Below are 20,025 nucleotides of genomic sequence, written 5' to 3' on the forward strand. Positions count from 1 at the left end.
ATTTTTATACCATCCAACAACACTTTTCCTTCATCAAAAAAGTTACCAAATGGACACAACAAAAGGAAAATTGTACCTTAAGATTTGTTTGGCCAGGGCAGGCAGTATACCTTGAATGCCTCACAAATCCCATACCTTTCTTCTGTAAGCAAGACTAGAGACTAATGCAGTTGTGTCATTTCTAGATTTCAGCCTTAGTCCTGCGATTAATGTGAAATGTACTGTTATCCACACTTGAATCATAGTGCAAACAGTGGATTTTACTAAAATAAATTACATGCTACAATGGTTGCAACAGCAAACCTTAAAGATCAAGAAGCTTTTTGTTGCATCTATTTCTTCAGATTTTTGTATTCAGGTGTTTTCAGTTACACTTTGTATGCATAAATCTTTATTTAGCATTGTTATTGTTGCATACGAAACCAAAGGTATGCCAGAAATATAAACAGTAGCAACTAAAGAATGTGAGAGCCTATATAATGATAAGGAAATGGTGACCAATTCAAGGTCACAATTGTGTTGAATCCCCATCAATCTCAAGCTGAAACGCATTAACATGCAGAGCAGAGAAGTCTTTGTGCCAGAAATAAAGCAGATTCCCTTCACAAATTCTTTTCTATAGATTGTGCTGAAATGAATTGAGATTACAGTGGTGATTAATCATTTTCTTCTAAGTTTCTTTACAATTAAGTGAACAACCTGAGATGAAACCTGCCCTATCCGCAATAACAGATATCCACATGATGTCTTGTTAGAAGACGGTAGTTCATATTAGTTTAGGCTCAAGACAGAAGATTTCCACTTCTCGTGCAAGGATTTTCTCCCTATGGCTGTGTTTTAAAGCAGATTGGTTTATCTCTGAGGAAAACCAGTCTTATCAACACAGATTTTTCTCTCCTCATGTTTAGATGGTGTCTGTGAGATCTCAGGAGGCCCATGCAGGGGAATAGCTGAGTTGTGGAACCTCACCAACATCGGCACTTGCATGCCTGCTGGACCAGAGAGATGGGGCAATTCTATACATTTGCATGAAAAAGTTTCCACAGGTATGTGGATTTTTAACACCAGTTTGAGAAGTACCTACAGATTTTTGGCTCCCCTAGATAGCCACAGAGCAAGCACTGGAGCTCAATTCACAAGTCTGGTCTTGGTGGTCTCTTTTCTGCTTCTACAATTCAGTTTGGGCATCTGAACACTTTCCTTTGTCAAATCATTGAATTCAGACAACCCAAATCCTACTCAGTTGGTGTCTAGCCTTGAAGAAAGCTAAAATTTAGGGATAAGTGAGTTGTGTCATTAAATGTCCCCACTGTATCTCATGAAGCTGAGTACACTCACCCCGTGCTCCCTTCATTTGGTGACATCTGGTGCTAGTCAGGTTTAATTGTAACTGCTTTGGATTGACATAATGGTTTTTATTTCATTTACCTTGAATTAGTCTCCCCTAACAAGCACTTGGAACAGTCCTTTCCCCTCTGTTAGCCACAGAGAAATTGTTTTGACTCATTGAGAGTCCTTTTTCTGCTTTGCAAAACTGAGACAAAGGAATGCCTCATCGAGTATTTACTGTTCAGCTGTCCAGTGTTTATAAAGCTCATATGAACGGGCTGTATGCAAAAGTCCTTCCTGTACAAGGTCACCCAGTTTGCAGCTAGTGCAGAGAACCATTAAGTCTTATTAATACAATCCTTTGCTTTAAATTTTTTTCATCTAGAAGCTTTTTTAAGTTGCTAGCAATATTTCTGAGTATAATTTGAATTAATTTGCAGTAATTAAAGAAATTATGGCTCTGAGTCTTGCACTGCTATTTATATTTAGCCCACCAATATTTCAATGCATAAATACCAAAATGCCTTTAAAAAATCAGTCCTCATTCTCTCATTTCTCCAACTTCTCGAGGAATTTGTAATGCTTCCCCCACTCTGCTTGCTGTCATTTTTGAACCATAAATCGTTCGGACTGAGAAATCTGTTCTATTGTGTCTCTATGCAGGATAACAGGACACTGATTTTTCTTGGACTGACTGGATATTATTATAGTTATTACTAAAATAATTGCGGGAAGACCACAAACATAAGCTTCGATGGATGGCTGCTCACTTTCCTCCATTTGGACCATGTATTTCAGTGGAAGGTGAAATTGGAGGGGGAAATGTAGGTACTTCTACCACCCATTTCTTCCCCTCCCTTTTCATCCCTATTATAATGGTACAAAGGGACTGCTGATGCTACTGGAGAACATACAGTAAGATTTTTCCATAGACTGACAGAAATTACACCTCACAGGTATCATCCAATCAGACCTTCTGCTAAGCAAATAAGTTCTCTATATTCAAATCACAAAGCATAATTACACTGAAGTCTTTTCTCACAAGACTTTAATTGTTGCATGGTATAAGCAACAAAAAGGAGACTATCAAGCAGTCCCAGTACTTGAGTTTACAATAGTTTTGCGGCAGGGAGGTGTTCAGGCGAGCACAGCAGGGGAACAACAGCATGTAATGCAGAGAAAAATGATAATTTTTTCTATCTCCAGTCACTCCTGTGAAAATACTATATCAATTCATCAGGTGTGGGCACTATGTGTGAATGAGGCTTGTAATCTCAGGTCTTGGGAGAGCTGGGGTGTTCTACTGCATGCTCTATGTTGCCTACAAATGGCCTGGTGTTTTACAGAAACACAGGGAAAAAAAATCTTAGTATCCATGTAAACTGTCCTGGGGAAATACATGATTTCTGATCTTTGCCTAGAGAGACTTGGTGAGAGTGAAAATTTCCAGGGCCTTTTAAAAATACATTTAACTTCTTATTTCATTGACAAGTCACAAAGGTCACTTGAATGATCATGCAAAGCTTAACTACCCTAACTGCCCTCTCAGTGATAACATAATATCAAGATACCGTCTTTATCAACATTGAAGCGTGCTCTCTTTTACAATTATTGTTATAATTAAACAGTTATAAGGGCACGCTGACAGCAATTGACTTGGTAGCAAACCTGAAACTAACCATAATTGCTGTAATGAATCAATTTCACCAGGATTATTACTCCTGTAAAACTAATAATCTGTAAGAGTAGTGTGTGATTATAGAAGGCTCTCTGTCACATCTTAGCAAGTAGGAATTTAGAGCGCAAAACTGAATTCCTAATGTAGAATGTGAAACTAATAGGTCTGATCATAAAAAAAAAATGAAGTCTAAACTCTCCCAAACTGTCAACAATCACGGAACAAATAAAGATAAAAAAAAAGGAAAGCTTGATCAAATTTTAAGGCTGACAAGAAAACACAAACCACTACGCAACCTGAATGCCCAAAGCAGTCTTGGAGCCATTGGGGTCCCTGCACTTGCAGTGCTGCGGGAGCAGCGCTTTCACATCTCATTAATGGAAGAACAAGGGAGGCTTTATGCAATGATACCCCAAAGAAACAATAAGCACGGCTCTTTCAGCTGATCTAACCAAGACATTTCATTAAAACAAATGTCAGGATCAATCAGTGCAGTAGTCAAACAAGGGGTCTTTGTTTCCCTCATAATTTCCCTCATCGCAGTCATCATAATTACCCAAAATACGCATGACTAATTTCTCTTTTGGACTATATTCTTTTTTGCATTGCCCGAGCAACACTGGATGCTGAGGGCTTTCCTGTAGTGTAGAGATTTCTGAATATTTTAGAAGGAGTGACAAATCAAAGTTACAGCTTCCATGACAACTTCCATTACATGTTTCGCAGACTTGGTTTTGCCCCATTATTTAGAAACAGGTTATAAAGCAGAGGAAGGGGAGAAATTTAGGGTATATTCCTTGGACTCTAAAAACCAGTAAACATTCCTGCCTCCGTGTATGTGCCCAGAAAATTGAGAAGTTAACAAAGTTAGGAGTTAAAAGTGTTAAGTAAAGTAAAAAGTTTAAAAGTTTAATAAAGTTAAAAGCTTAAAAATACCGCTTTCTATATCTATCTATAAATACTTTGAAGGTACTGACACATTTATTTGTAGCACGTGTGGTTTACTAATTTTAAACAGACTAACTACCTTATGATAAAGATGAAATTCTTCTGAGTAAGCCTTTCACACAAGTACAACAGGAAAATACTAACATGCTTTCTTACCTACATGTGAATGCAAATCACATTTAGGAGGATTATTTACTTCTTTTCTTATAAGAAACAAAATAAATCCATGCAGACTATAAAATCATAAGAGTAAAATCAATGCTAAAATTAGGGACCGAGTAGGTAAGAAATATGCATAGACCAAAAATTACAGTGAACAACTCACTACTACTGTGTTCAGCAGATTCATAATCAACTTCATTAAACTGCGAGGTAGCAAGGAGAAAGAAGGTCAACAACTATTGCTGTAAAATCCATTTCCCTTTTACTTTATTCATAACTTTTTGAAGAGTGACTCTTCGTATTCTTAGCTGTCACTGCAGCACAGCCTTCTATCACACCAACCTCTGTTTCTATGCATCCCAAAACGCTGCCACTGAGAGCTTACTATCAGGTCCACAAATACCAAGAATGCAGTGCTAAAACCACATGAGTGCAAAGAATGTGTTGGAGTTTTAATAAAAAAATTGACAGATGAAATAATCTTTTCATTCATGGATAACAGGATAACAAGAAATATTGTTGCATTGTATTTCCACCTTGTTTTCTTGAAGCGGTGGCAATGCACAGAAAGGACGGAAAGCTTGCAGATCACTGGGAAGTTCATGTGAGTTGTGACTGCTGAAACATACTAAGCTGGAAACTTGGATCCTGGCAGAAGAGAGCCCAGGTGTATTCACTGAGTCTCTGCATAGCCGCAGAAAGAAACAGCATTGCTTTACAATGAGATTTAACTAACAAGACCTCGAACAAAGCGGGCTGCGTAGTTTAATAATTGTAAATCCTAGCAGAGTAGACAAAATTAGTTTCTTTTGGTCTAAACATAAAACCCCAGAATGTTTTGCGCTTTTTAATTGCAAAACAGGTAGATGATATTCACTTCTCACTCGGGAGCCATAAATAGCCTTTCATGGTTTGGCAAGTAGCACTTGCTCCATTTACTCCGGTGACTTCAAATCTCTGCTCTCTGGGTCACAAACTCAGCTACTTGGCCTTCTGTTGTGCTAGAACTGAAATTTGTACTCCCATATCTCAGTTGTCATTGAGGGCCAACTGGAATCCGAATGTGTTCTGCTTTAATAATGGTTCTAGCCTCAAATTCAGAGGTACCTGAGAGAAACAAGGGGGTCTTCATTTCCCTCATAATTTCCCTCATCATAGTTATCATAATCACCCCAAAAACATCATCCCAATCCACTGGGGACACAATTAATTTCCTAATTTGCATGGGGTAGAGGGTTTATGGGGCCGGTGTGAGCATAGTCTTGATCTTTTCCTCCTGTAACTGGTTGTGCAGCTGTTCAATTTGCAGGGACATTAATAATCAGCTGCCTTTCTGCCTTATATTCCTCTCTCAGATTTTGACTCTCTTTATTATGTTTTTTTCTATCCTGACAGGAGGCTTCTAGGGAGGGCCCTACCATCTTAGAAATAATTCCTTTTCCTTTAACATTTCTTATATATCCTCTTGCTAATTTTAATTGTTCTTCAATAACACCCCAATCACACCAGTAGCCGCGAGCCCATTATTCTGAGAATTTGAGACCTGGACTTATTTCATGCTTCTGTAAGTAATTAGCGATAACCCTTTCCATCCTGTCGACTGCAATGATTTGTTGCCAACCCTGATTTAGGATCCTGCCAACTATGCCAGTTTGTCATGAATGAGTGGAATGAATCACACTCAAAAGAGAGAAACAGCAATATATATTATTGAGGTGATTTAGATGGCTTAAAGAACCACTATCAAAGGCATTAGCAAAAGTGGTTTTAATATGGTGTTGTAAAAGTGTGACTTAACAAAGTTTGATGGAAAGTTTCACTCTATTAATTACTCTAAGGAAGAAACATGCAAAGGAAAGTTGAGTTAGGATCAGAGTGATTCAGACAGAGACTGAGGATGCAAGAGTAAAGAAGACCCTCCCATTGAGTCACAAGGTTCAGAGTGGAACCCCTTGTTTTATAAACTCCTTATGGAGCCCACGTGCAGATAGCTCCAATCTTAGTCTTGGACAATGGTTTATGTCTAATGGACAACGGTCTAATGGAATTACCTCTATAAATTTTATAATAATTAATACTACTTAATTAGATGGATTAGTAATGTTTCTTAAGTATTAATTACTATTAAGTATTAATTCAGCATGCTATCAGTTGCTCACCACAGATCTGCTGTTGGTGTAAGATGTCTCTGACTCAAGGAGCAACCTGGAGAGGTGTCCCAGCTTGAGGGAAGTTTACCACCATTCAGTCACACTGCCTAGCACAAAAAGCTCAAAATAGGCTCACTTAAGCTGCCATATAATAATAAATAAAGTGTCGGCTTGTAGTCAAATTACATGGAGCAGGAAAGGTATGCATGAGACTCCCTGTACCGAGCACCCACAACTTTATCTTTTCATAAATAAGTCCTGGAAAAGCTACCTGCTATTCATGTGTTCATCGCATGATGGGTGTTCCAAGCCCATATATCTCCATGCTCAGTGTGTCACTCTGTTTCTTTGTGGATTTTCAGAGAACACATTGAAACTAGAGTTGTTCCTGGCCTGGCTGCATCTCAGGTCTTTACCTCCTCCAGAGCTGGCACCAAAATATTGCCGTTTTGGTCAAGGGGTTGAGTGCATCTGTTACAAGGCCTAATTCCAGGGGAATATTCAAAGCCAAATGTGAATTTCAAAAGGGCTAGTTCTGCAATGAATACCCAAGCTAAACATCCAAAATCTGTTTCAGAGCAGCCTCTGTGACATTAGCTGATACATGAGGTGCATGAAAATGGCACCATCAGAGCTGATACAAACAAGAGGCGTCAGTGACAGAAAGAAACACATCAAGAACATTCAAAAGGAAAACAGTGCCAAGCACTGCCTTCAGCAATTCCTTCCCTCCCTGTTCTTCTGTACTTAGTATTAAACAAAATCCTCACTGGCTGATTCACTCAAATTCATAAGCTTGAAAATAATTCTGCCTATTTCACAGCATGGTAACAGTCAAGAGATGAATTTTCCATCTTTAATGCACCCTGATGACCGAGGAGAAAAACCTCAGAATTTTTCTGTCCATCAGGCCACCAGCATCCTGCCTACTGTTACCTGAAACTGTTCCAGAAATGAATATCAAGGTACAGATTGGAAGGAACTGCACTCACAGTTGTTTTTTTCACCACCGTTAATGGTATAGTCTAGTTAAGAGTTATCTTTACACATTTTTCCTGTATTTACAGATAGTTTTTCAATTTATGGAAGACAGAAGAGCTGCAATGTACCATACAATATCTCTACACTTTCCAATCTAATTAGAAAACCCCATCTTTATAATTATGGTTTTATTATCTGACAATCACGTACTAGCACAATGTGATCTGTTTGTTTCCATCAGTACGGGGAATGCTGAATACTTTGTTCATGTTCCACAGTCCCCTCCAAAAAAGGCGACTGCCTTTGCTTAATTCAGTGGTATTTTAACAATAGCTGGACCAGCATATCATACATCCTAACATGAACCCTTTAAAGTAACATCTTATAGTTTCATAGGATAATATAAGTAAACATCTGGATTTATTCCCCCTCCTCTGGCCTGTTGTGGGAATCCTGAAAATTCCCGAAACAATACAGCGAGTGTGATCTGGATATGGCTGGGATATCTGTTTGCATTTTAAAACCCAGAACTGTCTCCCAATTCTTACCTCCAAGGTAGCTCTTCTGATATCTGAGCTCTAAGGGAAAATTTCGGTGTTTTGGCCATGCCTACAGAACACATAGAGCTCTCACAGCCAGATTTCTCCCAGAGCTTAGTGACTGGCAGCAGGATTGCCTTACAACACTTACCAGCGACCGCTGGCTACTAAAATGCAGACTGACACAGCAGGCATGCTCATAGCTTAGGTACCTAACTTACAGAGAATTAGATGTCTAAACCATCCCCAGGGCTGAGCTCTCAGGCATCGTAGTAACACTTTGCCATTTCCTGAGGATGCTGACACATGGCACGATTCTTAATTTTCTCCGTTATTCATATGTTTGAAGTAGCAGTAACAAAGGCATTTTGGGGAAAAGAAGGCATAGCATCCTATGGACAAGAAAGCTTCACAGGTTGAGAAGCATACATTGGTTGGCATCAAAAAGGGACTGATTGAAAATACAGGGGAAGAGGTGCACAGAGTGATAGCAAAACAAGAAAACAGACAAAAATGAAAGAAGCTAAATCTGGATGGTGGTGTAAAAATTTTGATTCTCAACAGACATTATTAGAAAGATCAAAGGAAACAGAGAGGGTCTCCCATCCCTTGAATAGATGCTAACAAACTTCTTGCTCAAAGTAGTGTTCTGTACATATAAAAAACAGGGATCGACCTTTAATATCCATTCATCATGGTGAAGGAAGTGGGGCATGAAATACCACAATAAAGCTCTCAGGGTGTACCTAAATCAGTGGCTCAATTTGGATTACTTTTCACGTATGTCTCCTAATATAACCATTAGTTCTTTTTGAATGACATTGGGGAGTGGTGTCTGAGTGCAGAAATTGACTGCTCTAGGAGCACACTTAGTGTACTGCCACCACAAACAGGCACTAAATCCATGGAACACATTCATCCCAGTCCAAAATTTAAAATAACTCACAATGTGATATCCAGACCAGCACTAACTTTTTCACTCTACGTGTCTCCTGTTATTGGTCTGCACTACTTGCTAATGTAAATTTGGCCTCAGACAGCACTTTTTGCAAGTGTTAACGAACACTGATGAAGTTAAAGAGGCTACTAAAGGGGTTCTGGCTTCACAAGGGGAGATGAGAGAAAGGGGAAAGAATAAAAAGAGAGAGGGAGAGACAAGGACGGAGGCGAAAGGAATCTTACTAGAGTGGCTTACAGAGACTGGCAGAGTGACGCTCGGAAGCTCTCAGAAAAGCCGGAGAAAACAGAGAGGAAAGATGCAGGCTTTCTCCCAGCAATAAAGCATAAAGTCTGAAAGGAGTCAAGAAGTATGTGAGTCATCATTAATACATGAAAGCAAACACGGATGTTGCTTATTACGTTTATTTCCTTTGCATGCACACTTGCTAATCCAAGAGCTCATGTCTGTACATATTCAAACCAAATGCATACACTTAAAACTGTTTTCTTGCCTGTATTTCATATTACCACAATTGGCCTGCATTCTGAGATGATGGGATGACACGAGGTATGTTATTGATCATGACATAGAGCTGAAAGAACCATTTCCCATCCCTGTCTGCTTCACGATCTTCACCTAAACCATCTTCTCTTTCAAATACTTTTGAATATTGCAAAATGCCTTTCCTGTCTGAAAATTACAGCAATTGGGTAAATGAGAAGGTAGACAAGTGAACAACAATTTGTGTTTCTTGTGTCAAAAGAAGATGATAAGCATAAGTCAGAGACTAAAACCAAGTAGTTTAGGTTTGAAATAGAGACGAAAATAACGTTACAGATAGAGATGAACACTTACCTGGGGCAAAATGCCTGTGGAAATGGCTGATAGTACCTTCTCTCAGACGCACAGATGAAGCCTGTATGAAGGTTCATTTTAACCCCTGTTCACATTATGAGGCAGTGATGTGAATACGTGTGTTATGATACACATGGTTGTTTCACACTCCACAGACTCCAGGTGTTCTTTCAGCACAGGAAGAGTCAATGAAGGTGTTGAATTACAGCAGAGTTCAGTTCTAGGGCATCTGCATTGGGTCAAGTTTCAACTCAGAAGAGAGGCATCACCTGAAATATTTTTATTGTTGCTGTTATTTGGAATTTTCTGTTTGCTAGAATGGGGAATTTTCCCTAACATACTGAGCATAGGTGACCATTGCAATAAATCTATTTCACAACTGTATTTTTCTAGCTGTAACTTTTTACTCTGTGACTACATTTTAAGCTATTAAGCTCTATTTTATAAAAAAATAAAACAAAAAAAAATAGCCTTTTTGGCTTTTTTCCCCGGTCATTTAGAAAACTAAAAAACAGTCATTCAACTTAATAAAATATGCAGGATAAAACTGCATAATTCTTTGATCATTTCAGACTCGAAGGGTTTGCCTTCTGTTTTACTGCATGGTATACCACCACAGACTACATCAAATGCTTGGAGTGGAATTTGGAAGTGGAGATTGTTTGGTGGGGCAGCAACCTTGCTCTTAAGAACTCGGAGAGTGCGCTGTCAGCACGTAAGTTCAGCCCTCAGTTTTCCTGAAAAAATTAATGGCACCGAGCAATTTTGTACAACTGTCAGATAATTGATTTCAGTAATGGTAGTCTCTGTCGGTTATGAACTACTACCGTAGAAAACATGATGAAGTGAGAAGAATTGCAACGTATTGCAGCTTTTGTCAACCATCTGAATTCAACGCTTTCAGCAGCTAAGTCTGAAATAAATGCATCTGGATCAAGAGACAAAGAATCATCTATGTGTTCACTAAGCAACAGCTTGACTCTGATGAATGTGGTTTAAAACATCTGTTATTACAGAATAGATGTTAATTTCTCAATTAATTTTCAAGTTCAAATGACAAAATTTTCCTTTTAGTAGAAAACGCTTTCTAACATGCCATTATAATGAATCACTTCCATCTGTCTATTTGCACTGTATTTTCAACCATATCTAAAATTGATGTGAAGTTTAGGAGCTCTGCTAAAAGTAAAATGATAACCAGAATCATGACATCTAAGATACAACAGCTGTATTAAAAGACTAACATTTTAAAATATGTTGACGTCCTAATGAAAAGTTAAAATCTCTGTTGACTCGCAGCACATCCGGTGATATCAGTCATAAAGCAAGAACAGAATTTACATCTGAGTGGTTTAAGTGGCCTGAAACTTTCTATCTTAATCAAAAGGTCATGAAAAATGCATGACTCCCAAAACCATGCAATTGAAATGAGTACTGAATGATTTTTAACAAAACTATGACAGATTACAATTCAACTGATTACCCAAACTACAGCTATTTTGTAGAAATAAATGGTTGTAAGAGAACACTCAGTCATTAATTTCTCAGTAAGATTTACCAAACATTCAGTTTGAACGGTGCACAGGGTGTCTACAGTTCGAACAGAAGACATTTTACTGAACTAATCAGTGAGACCCCATTGAAAAGACTTAGCCTACCAAAACTCTTTTGACTTTGCTGAAAGTTCACTGTGTATACAAATTAGAGCAGTTTCATGGGGTACTACATCACTGCAGTGCTGAGAAGTTGAAAGACACTGGTGAAAACCATTCATATATTTTCCTGGGGGTTAAATATTTAATAAATGATCATAGGCTTCCTCTTAAATTGATTGATTGGTTCCTTTTTCTTGCTACAATACTTGAGACACTGTGACAAGAAGGTGACAGAAAATGTGTCATCTGCCTTGTGAACCATTTGCAGGGGCTTTTTAAGTGGGAGATTTTGAGACTCAGCCTTAGCTCACCATCGGGAGAAGTGTTTGTCAGAAGGCTGTTTCCAATTCCCACTGGCTTTCTTGCCTCAAGTACTTCAGATGGAGTTGATCGTGTTAGTGCTCAGCTGTGGGAAGAAAACAAGGGATCGAGCTTCCAGTATCAGAGTGGGTAGCGCTTCATCAGCTGGAGCCCTGGACTTTGCCGCATAGAAGTATTACCCTAAGATGTGCTTGGGATGGACCTCACCCTGACACCCCAGTCATCTCCCAAAGGATAATGTGGATGAGGGAGAAAAAGTTGCCAAGTCTTCTGCCCACCCTCTGGCAGCCCCTCTCAAGAGAGACCCTCTCAAGCCCCTCTCCCTGAGAGCTCTTGGCTTCCTGTCTCTTCTAATTCACATTTCTAGTAATGCTATTGTTGTTATAAACAGTTATAGTGATGTTATAAATTGCCAATTTATAACACTATGAGAGAAAGAAACCCCTCAATCAATAATCCACAAGTAAACGCCCCTGAAAAGAAATGCTTACGTAAACAAAACCTGTGTTATATTTGAACTACAGGTTTTCAAACAGACTAAAGGGTTGCAGTCAATCAGGTGTTCTTGTTGAAGGATTTGCAGCTATTGACTTATTCTTCTTCTCATATCAGTGACTGCAAGTTGATTCATATTCTCCCAGCATATAAATTTTAAAGAAAATAATTCTCCAGCTGAATTTATGTAGCTGTAGATATCTGAGCAGTGTCAGATAGCACACTTGCGAATAAAGATTTTGAGTGTTATAGTTAAATATCTTATTTTTTTTCGCTGAAGTTCTGATACCAGCACATCAGAATATACAACCCCAAGTATAAGGATGAATCTTCTGAGAAAATTTTGTGTGACCTTCACAGGTGCTCTAACATCTACCTAAAACATTCATATACAGCAACAGTCTTAGGAATGGTAAGATAATTTGCAAAGGCTGCTCAAGAAATGCATTTCTATACTAGAACACAAAGATAATTTGCAAAGGCTGCTCAAGAAATGCATTTTTATACTAGAACACTATAGAGGACACAAGAAGTCCTCAAAAGTCACAAAGAGTATCATCCAAAGTGCAATTACTAAAAACTGAGTAGGGTTATTTTTATTTTTTACATTTATGTGTAAGGGTGTGTATAAATACTTATGTATTCACAGACTGCTTTTTAGATACAGAAGAAAAGGAAACAGCTTGTTTAAGTGTCATGCAAAAGTGTGCATGTGCTAAACGTAATACCTTTGACAAGATGTCAAAGAGCACACACTTGTCACATTGGAGTGTCTCGGTGTATAGCAGTTAGAAGCGATGACTGACAACAAGGAAATTCATACAGTCAGATAGGTTACGTGTATGTGTTGGAATAGTTGCTTGTGGTCATAAGGGGTATGGAGTTATATATGGGGCTAAAGAGAATAAATTCCTAATGACGGGTTATAATGAATTGATGGTAATGCCGCGTGTATCTGCATATTAAAGTGGTGGGCACTGCTAACATGTATAATCATGAAGGTGGGCAGACAGTTATAACAAGATGTGTGAACTGTAGGAGGTGATGGGTAAGCACAGTAAAACGAGTAGGACGCAAGGATGCATGTGTGATTCTCCAGATAGCGATGCTGTGGGGAGCATAGAGCAGTGTACGCATTGCGGTGACATTAATGCAGCGTGGACATGTTCTTCACAAAAGCAGGTGGTGCTCATAGGTGACAGTTTATCCCGTGACAAGTTGGTGTCCACACAGGTGCAGTGTGCTCACATATATGAGTGGCTAGAGTCAACAAAATACGCAGTTACTGAGTATTCATTTCGCATGTATGTGCTAAAGGAATGCCGATGCAGCGAGCACGTGTAAGGGGGGGTGTGTGTTAGTGAGTATGTATGTTTGGCTAACACAATATGGCCAAGTGATGGCGGTGGTATACGGAAACTGATTGGGTGGTTGTGTATAAGTATGTAAGGACAGACTGTATGCAGGGAGCTATAACATATAAAGAGATAAGACACATATTGCCCAGAACAGGTGGATGTGAAGGTCATATACTGAAAAAAAACACCAAAATGTTGTGGTTGCCATACAAAATGTGGTTGCCAAGCCACTCTCCGTGATACTTGAAAAGTCATGACAGTCAGAAGTCCCTGGTGAACGTAAGAAGGGCAATATTGTCCCTATTTTTAAAAAGGGTGGAATAATCAACCTATCAGCCTCACCTCTTGCCTGGGAAGATCATGGAACAGATCATCCTAGGAGCTACACTAAAATGCATGGAGGACAGGGAGATGGTTCGAGACAGCCTCCCCAAAGGCAAGTCTTGCCTGACCAACCTAGTGGCTTTCTATGATGGGGTGACCACATCAGTGGACATGGCAAAAGCAAAGGATGTAATCTTTCTGGACTTCTGTAAAGTCTTTGACATAATCCCCCACGACAACCTCTCTAAATCATAGAGACATGGATAGGTGATAAGACAAGAGGAAATGGCCTCAAGCTGTGCCAGGAGAGGTTCAGATTAGACATTGGACACTTGATGATCTTCAAGGTCCTTTCCAACTCAAACCATTATATGATTCCACAATTCCAGAAAATTATGCTTGTCAGGGTATTAAATGCAGTGTTAGGACTATGTCCTATTGTTCATATGTGTTTAGAACTGGTGATGTGGACGACGTGCATATGGCAGCAGCGTCAGTCTAGAGACTACGATAGCATGGCATGGGTCAGTGTGTAGAAGGAAGGAGTTTGTGGGTGTGTGGGTGTAGAGTGGGACGATGACGTCTATGTATATGTAGAAGCAGTGTATGAACGGAGATGGTTTGCACCACCATATGGTGGTGAGGGCTTACATTCTCCTTTCTACACAACCCCATCAGAGATACGCACGTGTTTTAAGTACAACATCAAGGGAAGGGGGTGCTGCGCTGGTGATGCAGCAAGTGATGGCTGAGCTTGAAGTGATTGCATGAGTGGAAACAGTTGGTGAGGGTACAGGTGAGTGGACAGATGGTGTGTTTGCACGGCAGCGCAGGTAGGGTGGCCTTGGCACTCTTGTGGTGTAATTAGTGATGGTGAGCTGTAGCGTGCAAACTGGTGCCTGTACTGTTGGGTGTGTGATGGACAGAGGCAGAACATGTGCCGGGTTGTCAGAAAGGGACACGGGGCGGGTGTGGGTGTGTGGGTGTGCGGGGGTGTGTGTGGGGTGTGTGGGTGTGTGGGGGTGTGTGTGGTGTGGATGTGGGTGTGTGTGGGGGTGTGTGGGTGTGCGTGTGTGCATGTGGGTGTGTGTGGGGTGTGTGGGTGTGCCAGGGTGTGTGGGGGTGTGTGTGTGGTGTGGGTGTGTGGATGTGGGTGGGTGTGTGGGGGGGTGTGTGTGGGTGTGAGTGTGAGGGTGGGTGTGTGGGAGGGGGTGTGGGGGTGTGTGTGGAGGTGTGTGTGTGGGTGTGAGGGTGGGTGTGTGGGAGGGGGTGTGGGGGTGTCTGGGGGGGGTGTGTGGGTGTGGGTTGTGTGTGTGTATGGATGTGTGGGGGGGTGTGTGTGGGTGTGTGCGTGGTGTGGGTATGGGGGGGTGCGTGGGTGTGTGTGTGGGGGGGTGCGTGTGTGCACATTTCAGTACGAAGCACGCAAACGGGGCAGCCCTGTAGGGTACGGAATGCGTGATATCCGATGGTGGGACAGGACAAGGTGAGGGGCGCAGGGCTGTGTGGCGGTAGGAGGTGTGGGCACTGCTGTTTTCAGGCGGTGCTGTGCACTTAGGATGAAAGGTTGTGTGGTACCCCGTAGTCAGTGCCACTCCCGGGCCGGTGCGGTGACGGCGGGTGGCGGCAGCGGTGCAGGCGGGCGCGAGGGATGCTGTCCCCCCCGCCCGTGACGCAGGTTTTTTTGCTCTAATGGGGAAAGGATGGTCCCTTTTCCCGGGGGTGCCCCTGGCTCAGCCCCCGCTGCGAGGGATGGGGAGCAGAGGAGGCTGCGGGGTGCGGATCAGCACCGGCCGGGAGGAGCGGGGGGGGCGGGGGGGCCGCGAGCGGAGGGCGGGATGGGAGGCGGAGGGGGGGGGGGGGGTGGTTACCAGAGACACCCACTTACGTCTCCCGCATTTTTGTTTTTTTTTTCTTCTCTCTCTCCCACCTCCTTTTCGTAGCTGGTGACGCGCTGCTGCCTATTAATCATTGACCAGCCGCGGAGCAGCAATTAGCGGCGCTCGGAGCGCGGCGCCGGCAGAGTCCCCCCCCCCCCCCCATCCTCACAATGGACGCGCCCCGCGGGCGCCGCGCGGGGAGCCCCGCCGGGATGGCGAGCGCGGGCGGCGGCGGGAGCCCGCTGCTCTGAGCCGGGGCCGCGCCGAGGATGCTCCCCAATGGCACCTGCACGAGGCTCCCGGGCGGCGCGGGCGGCGGCGGCGGCGACACCGGCGGCGGCGGAGTCGGCGGCGCCCTGGAGGAGGCGGCGGCGGGGGGCATGGACTCGGGCGGCAGGAACTCCTCCGGCGCCCCGAACAGCACCCTGAGCGAGTCTCAGGGCAGCGCCATCCTCATCTCGTTCATCTACTCCGTGGTGTGCCTGGTGGGGCTGTGTGGCAACTCCATGGTCATCTACGTGATCCTGCGCTACGCGAAGATGAAGACGGCCACCAACATCTACATCCTCAACTTGGCCATTGCAGATGAGCTGCTGATGCTCAGCGTCCCCTTTCTGGTCACCTCCACCCTGCTGCACCACTGGCCCTTTGGGTCCCTGCTGTGCCGCCTGGTGCTCAGCGTGGACGCCATCAACATGTTCACCAGCATCTACTGCCTGACCGTGCTCAGCGTGGACCGCTACGTCGCCGTGGTGCACCCCATCAAAGCGGCTAGGTACCGTCGACCCACTGTAGCTAAGATGGTGAATCTGGGCGTCTGGGTGCTTTCCATCCTCATCATCCTGCCCATCATCATCTTCTCCAACACAGCGACCAACAGTGATGGAACAGTGGCTTGCAACATGCTCATGCCGGAGCCCACCCAGAGGTGGCTGGTGGTCTTTGTGATCTACACCTTTCTGATGGGCTTCTTGCTGCCTGTGGTGGCCATCTGCCTCTGCTACATCCTCATCATTGCCAAGATGCGCATGGTGGCCCTGAAGGCTGGCTGGCAGCAACGCAAGCGCTCGGAGCGCAAGATCACCCTCATGGTCATGATGGTGGTGATGGTCTTTGTCATCTGCTGGATGCCTTTCTACATTGTGCAGCTGGTCAATGTCTTTGTAGAGCAGGATGACGCCACTATCAGCCAACTCTCAGTCATCTTGGGCTATGCCAACAGCTGTGCCAACCCCATCCTCTATGGCTTTCTCTCGGACAACTTCAAGCGGTCCTTCCAGCGGCTGCTCTGCCTCAGTTGGATGGACAATGCTGCAGAGGAACCCATCGACTACTATGCCACTGCCCTGAAGAGCAGGGCATACAGCGTGGAGGACTTTCCCCCAGACAACTTGGAATCGGGGAGCATGTACAGGAATGGCACTTGCACCTCCAGGATTACTACCCTTTGAGGAAGCGTTCCTGCCCCTGGGCTCCCCTACTGCCCCTCAGCAGGAGGATGAGCGAGGCCAGTGCTGTGGCATAGGGAAGCTGGGAGGGAGGGGCTTTTGGTCTTGTGCACCAACAGTGGTGTTTGGCACAAGAGGGAGTGAAGAAAACCCCACGTCCTCAGTCTACTGCCCCATTCCCCCCCATCTGCCTCCCTTGAGAGCGGATGCGTTTGCTCATGCTTTGACACCTTAGCAAAGTGCCGCACTCATGGGTCGAGCTAGGATCTGCTGCCCCTCTCTTGTGTCTGACGAGTGGCTGTAGGGATCCTGCAGTGACTCTCCCCTCACCTTTTGTACAGGTTGTCCTCCATCTCGGTTGATGGGACCCCCCCGGCCACTGAGATGAGCCTGACTCGGTCAAGCCCCGGCATTCAGACTCCCCTTGACGGAAAGTGACTTTGCACAGCATCTCTTGGTATGCACCTTCCCTTCAGAGAGTGGAAACGCTGAGAACCACCCCCTAACATATACTTTGTCCTCCTCCAGGAAGGGGCAAGTAACCTCTCTCTGCTGCCCTGCCAGAAATAAAAAAGAAAGAGGGGAGTAAAAACACCCCAAGAAAAGCAACAGCATAGTAATGGAGCCGTCTTTTGCTTTGCAGACAGCTTTTACTTCACGGGGGCTCTGTCTCTCAGTGCTACGCTCGGGGAAAGCAGAGCAGAAAAGGTCTTCAGAAAAAAAAAAATCTGATTATTGCTGTGTTTCAGAGCTGTGCAGCAGGTTGCTGATAACAGGAGATAAACAGTCCCGTGACTCACAGGGAGCAGAGCACTGAGCCAGGAGTCGGGGGGGGGGAGCACTGAGCTGGGAAACGTTTGAATGCGTCCACAGGTACAATAAAGTGTGCTATAATAAAGTTTAAAGGGAGCACTAGACTGTGAAGCTATTGTCTTGTGACTGCTCCATCAGCTGTGAAACAGCAATGAAGGGAGCTGAGACAGTTTTGAATGACCTGGGTGACTGCAAAGTCACTTTAGCCTACGTGGAAAAAAAGAGGGATTAATTTCAAAATCTCCCATCAGGCTCTGGAATAAATACTTGACAAAAAAAGTAGCTGTTTGATAATGACTATGACCCGAGCTCCAGTTTCTTCTGTTGCACTAAAAAAAAAATAAAATGGGTTTCCTATGTTGCCAATGTAATATACTGGCCCAAAGCTTCTTATTGTCTCATTTCTGAGAACTCTTGGGTTTTGTATGTGTCAGATTTCTTTTTGTTTGATTTTTTTTGTTTGATTCTTGTTACTGTGTTGTGAATGTGTTTCTCTGAAGCAATTTGTATGGTGTACTTACGTCTGTAGTGGCTGCTTGCAAGGTTGCATTTTAAATGGGTGATGCTCAAGAAAGCTCTTTTTCAGATAAAAATGTTGTCACTTTTTCTAACTCTTCCATCTCTGTTGTCTCCTCCACAAAAATTCTCTCCTGAATTTTCTCTCTTCCCCTCTTATGACAGAACAATTTTCATATAGGTGAATGAAGCTTTCTTATTTGAGAAATGACAGCAGAATAAACAAACCCTTCTATCCCTGCTCCTTCTTACTGCAGTTGTAATAATTGGCATGAACTGTGTTGAAATAAGCAGCTATGGTTTTTTTTTGCTTTCTACCACCGATGTTAACGATGTCACACAGTGGCAGGTGTCCCGGTAGCTGTGACAAATCACTTTTCTAGCACAATAATGTGGTTCTATTAATTATAACTACCACCAATCTGACACAAGAGATTGGGGAAAATCGCTAGTAGCAGCAAACCCGTAACATTGTGCTGGTAGATATGGTGCTTAAGTACAGCGTTAAGTGTCAGACTGACAATTAAGGCATCTAGCATTTGCAGTGGTGGACTTACAACAGGTTTTTATTGAATTTAACTTTTCTCAGTGGCAAAATGCAGGATACTACTTTGTACATTTCTTTCACCAAAAATTAGGTACTGTTAAATGAATGTATAAATTTAGTACTTCAAAGTTGTCTGATTCAAAGCCCATCGAAATGAGAGAAAAGGTCCTAAGCCACTTCAATGGGCTGTGAGTCAGCTCCTTTTAGTTTAAAAATTGCTAATGTGGAAGCTGTTACATCCTTATTAAAATATTTTGTGAAAAGCTTTATCAATTGTACAGTTTCTTTTCTTTCACTTCCCAGGGGATCTCATTTAAAGAAAGCATGCAAATATTAATTTTGGTAATGTTTCACATGTACATATGGAGAAAAAAAAGACAAAATCTCTTTATAAGCTTATTTAACTTTTCACAGAAACCAAACATCTGTGAAAACATTAAAACGCCCCATGATACCACAAGATGCTATTTGCAGAGCTTCGATGAAAATCTCACTCACAATCTCTTCAGAAGGGTATCTCATAATCTTATGTGCTCTTCTTCACCAGACATTGTCATGTATGGTCAGATTTAATAGTCTACTTTCTGCTGTTGGATTTAACATCAGACACAATGAAGCAAAAGTTAAGAAGCAGCGATTCATACCTGATACTCAGCTTTGATGCAAAGTTGAGCCTGGGTTTATTTATTTATTTTTTATATTTTATTCTGTTTGCTTGCTTGTTTCACTTTGCTTTTAACCAAAGCTGTGATGGATGCCTGCACAGTGTAGGTGCTTTAATTTCAGTTCGCCCAGGCAGAGCTTAGAGGGGTGGTGTTCACACTTGGCAGAGTAGTTTGGGTGCTGCCGCAGAGGCTGTGGGTGCCTCAGTAGATGGCAGGCTTTCCTTCAGATGGATGCACCAACCCACTCCCAGCCAGCAGTGCCTCTATGATTATTGGCTAAAATACCCTCTGTTATTGCAGCTGGAAACAAAATCTGTTTATTCTAAACCAACAGCTCTTCCGACTATTTTTCACCCCAGGTTTACTTTGACTTTGGCAGTGGGAGAGATGATGAACAGCTGTAAATCACTCTTAAGAGTGA

The 20,025-nt window shown here is 42.8% G+C and overlaps 1 protein-coding gene across 1 annotated transcript; it reads left to right on the forward strand.

Annotated features, from left to right (window-relative positions):
- The first annotated feature begins 15,749 nt into the window (after positions 1-15,749).
- On the forward strand, positions 15,750-19,208 carry SSTR1 (somatostatin receptor 1). Its single transcript, XM_009563615.2, has one exon. The coding sequence runs from the start codon at positions 15,885-15,887 to the stop codon at positions 17,064-17,066; it is 1,182 nt and encodes a 393-aa protein (XP_009561910.2). The 5' UTR covers positions 15,750-15,884; the 3' UTR covers positions 17,067-19,208.
- The last annotated feature ends 817 nt before the right edge of the window (positions 19,209-20,025 follow it).

The sequence above is a fragment of the Cuculus canorus genome, chromosome 5 (assembly GCF_017976375.1).
Source record: "Cuculus canorus isolate bCucCan1 chromosome 5, bCucCan1.pri, whole genome shotgun sequence".
NCBI classification, from domain to species: Eukaryota; Metazoa; Chordata; class Aves; order Cuculiformes; family Cuculidae; genus Cuculus; species Cuculus canorus.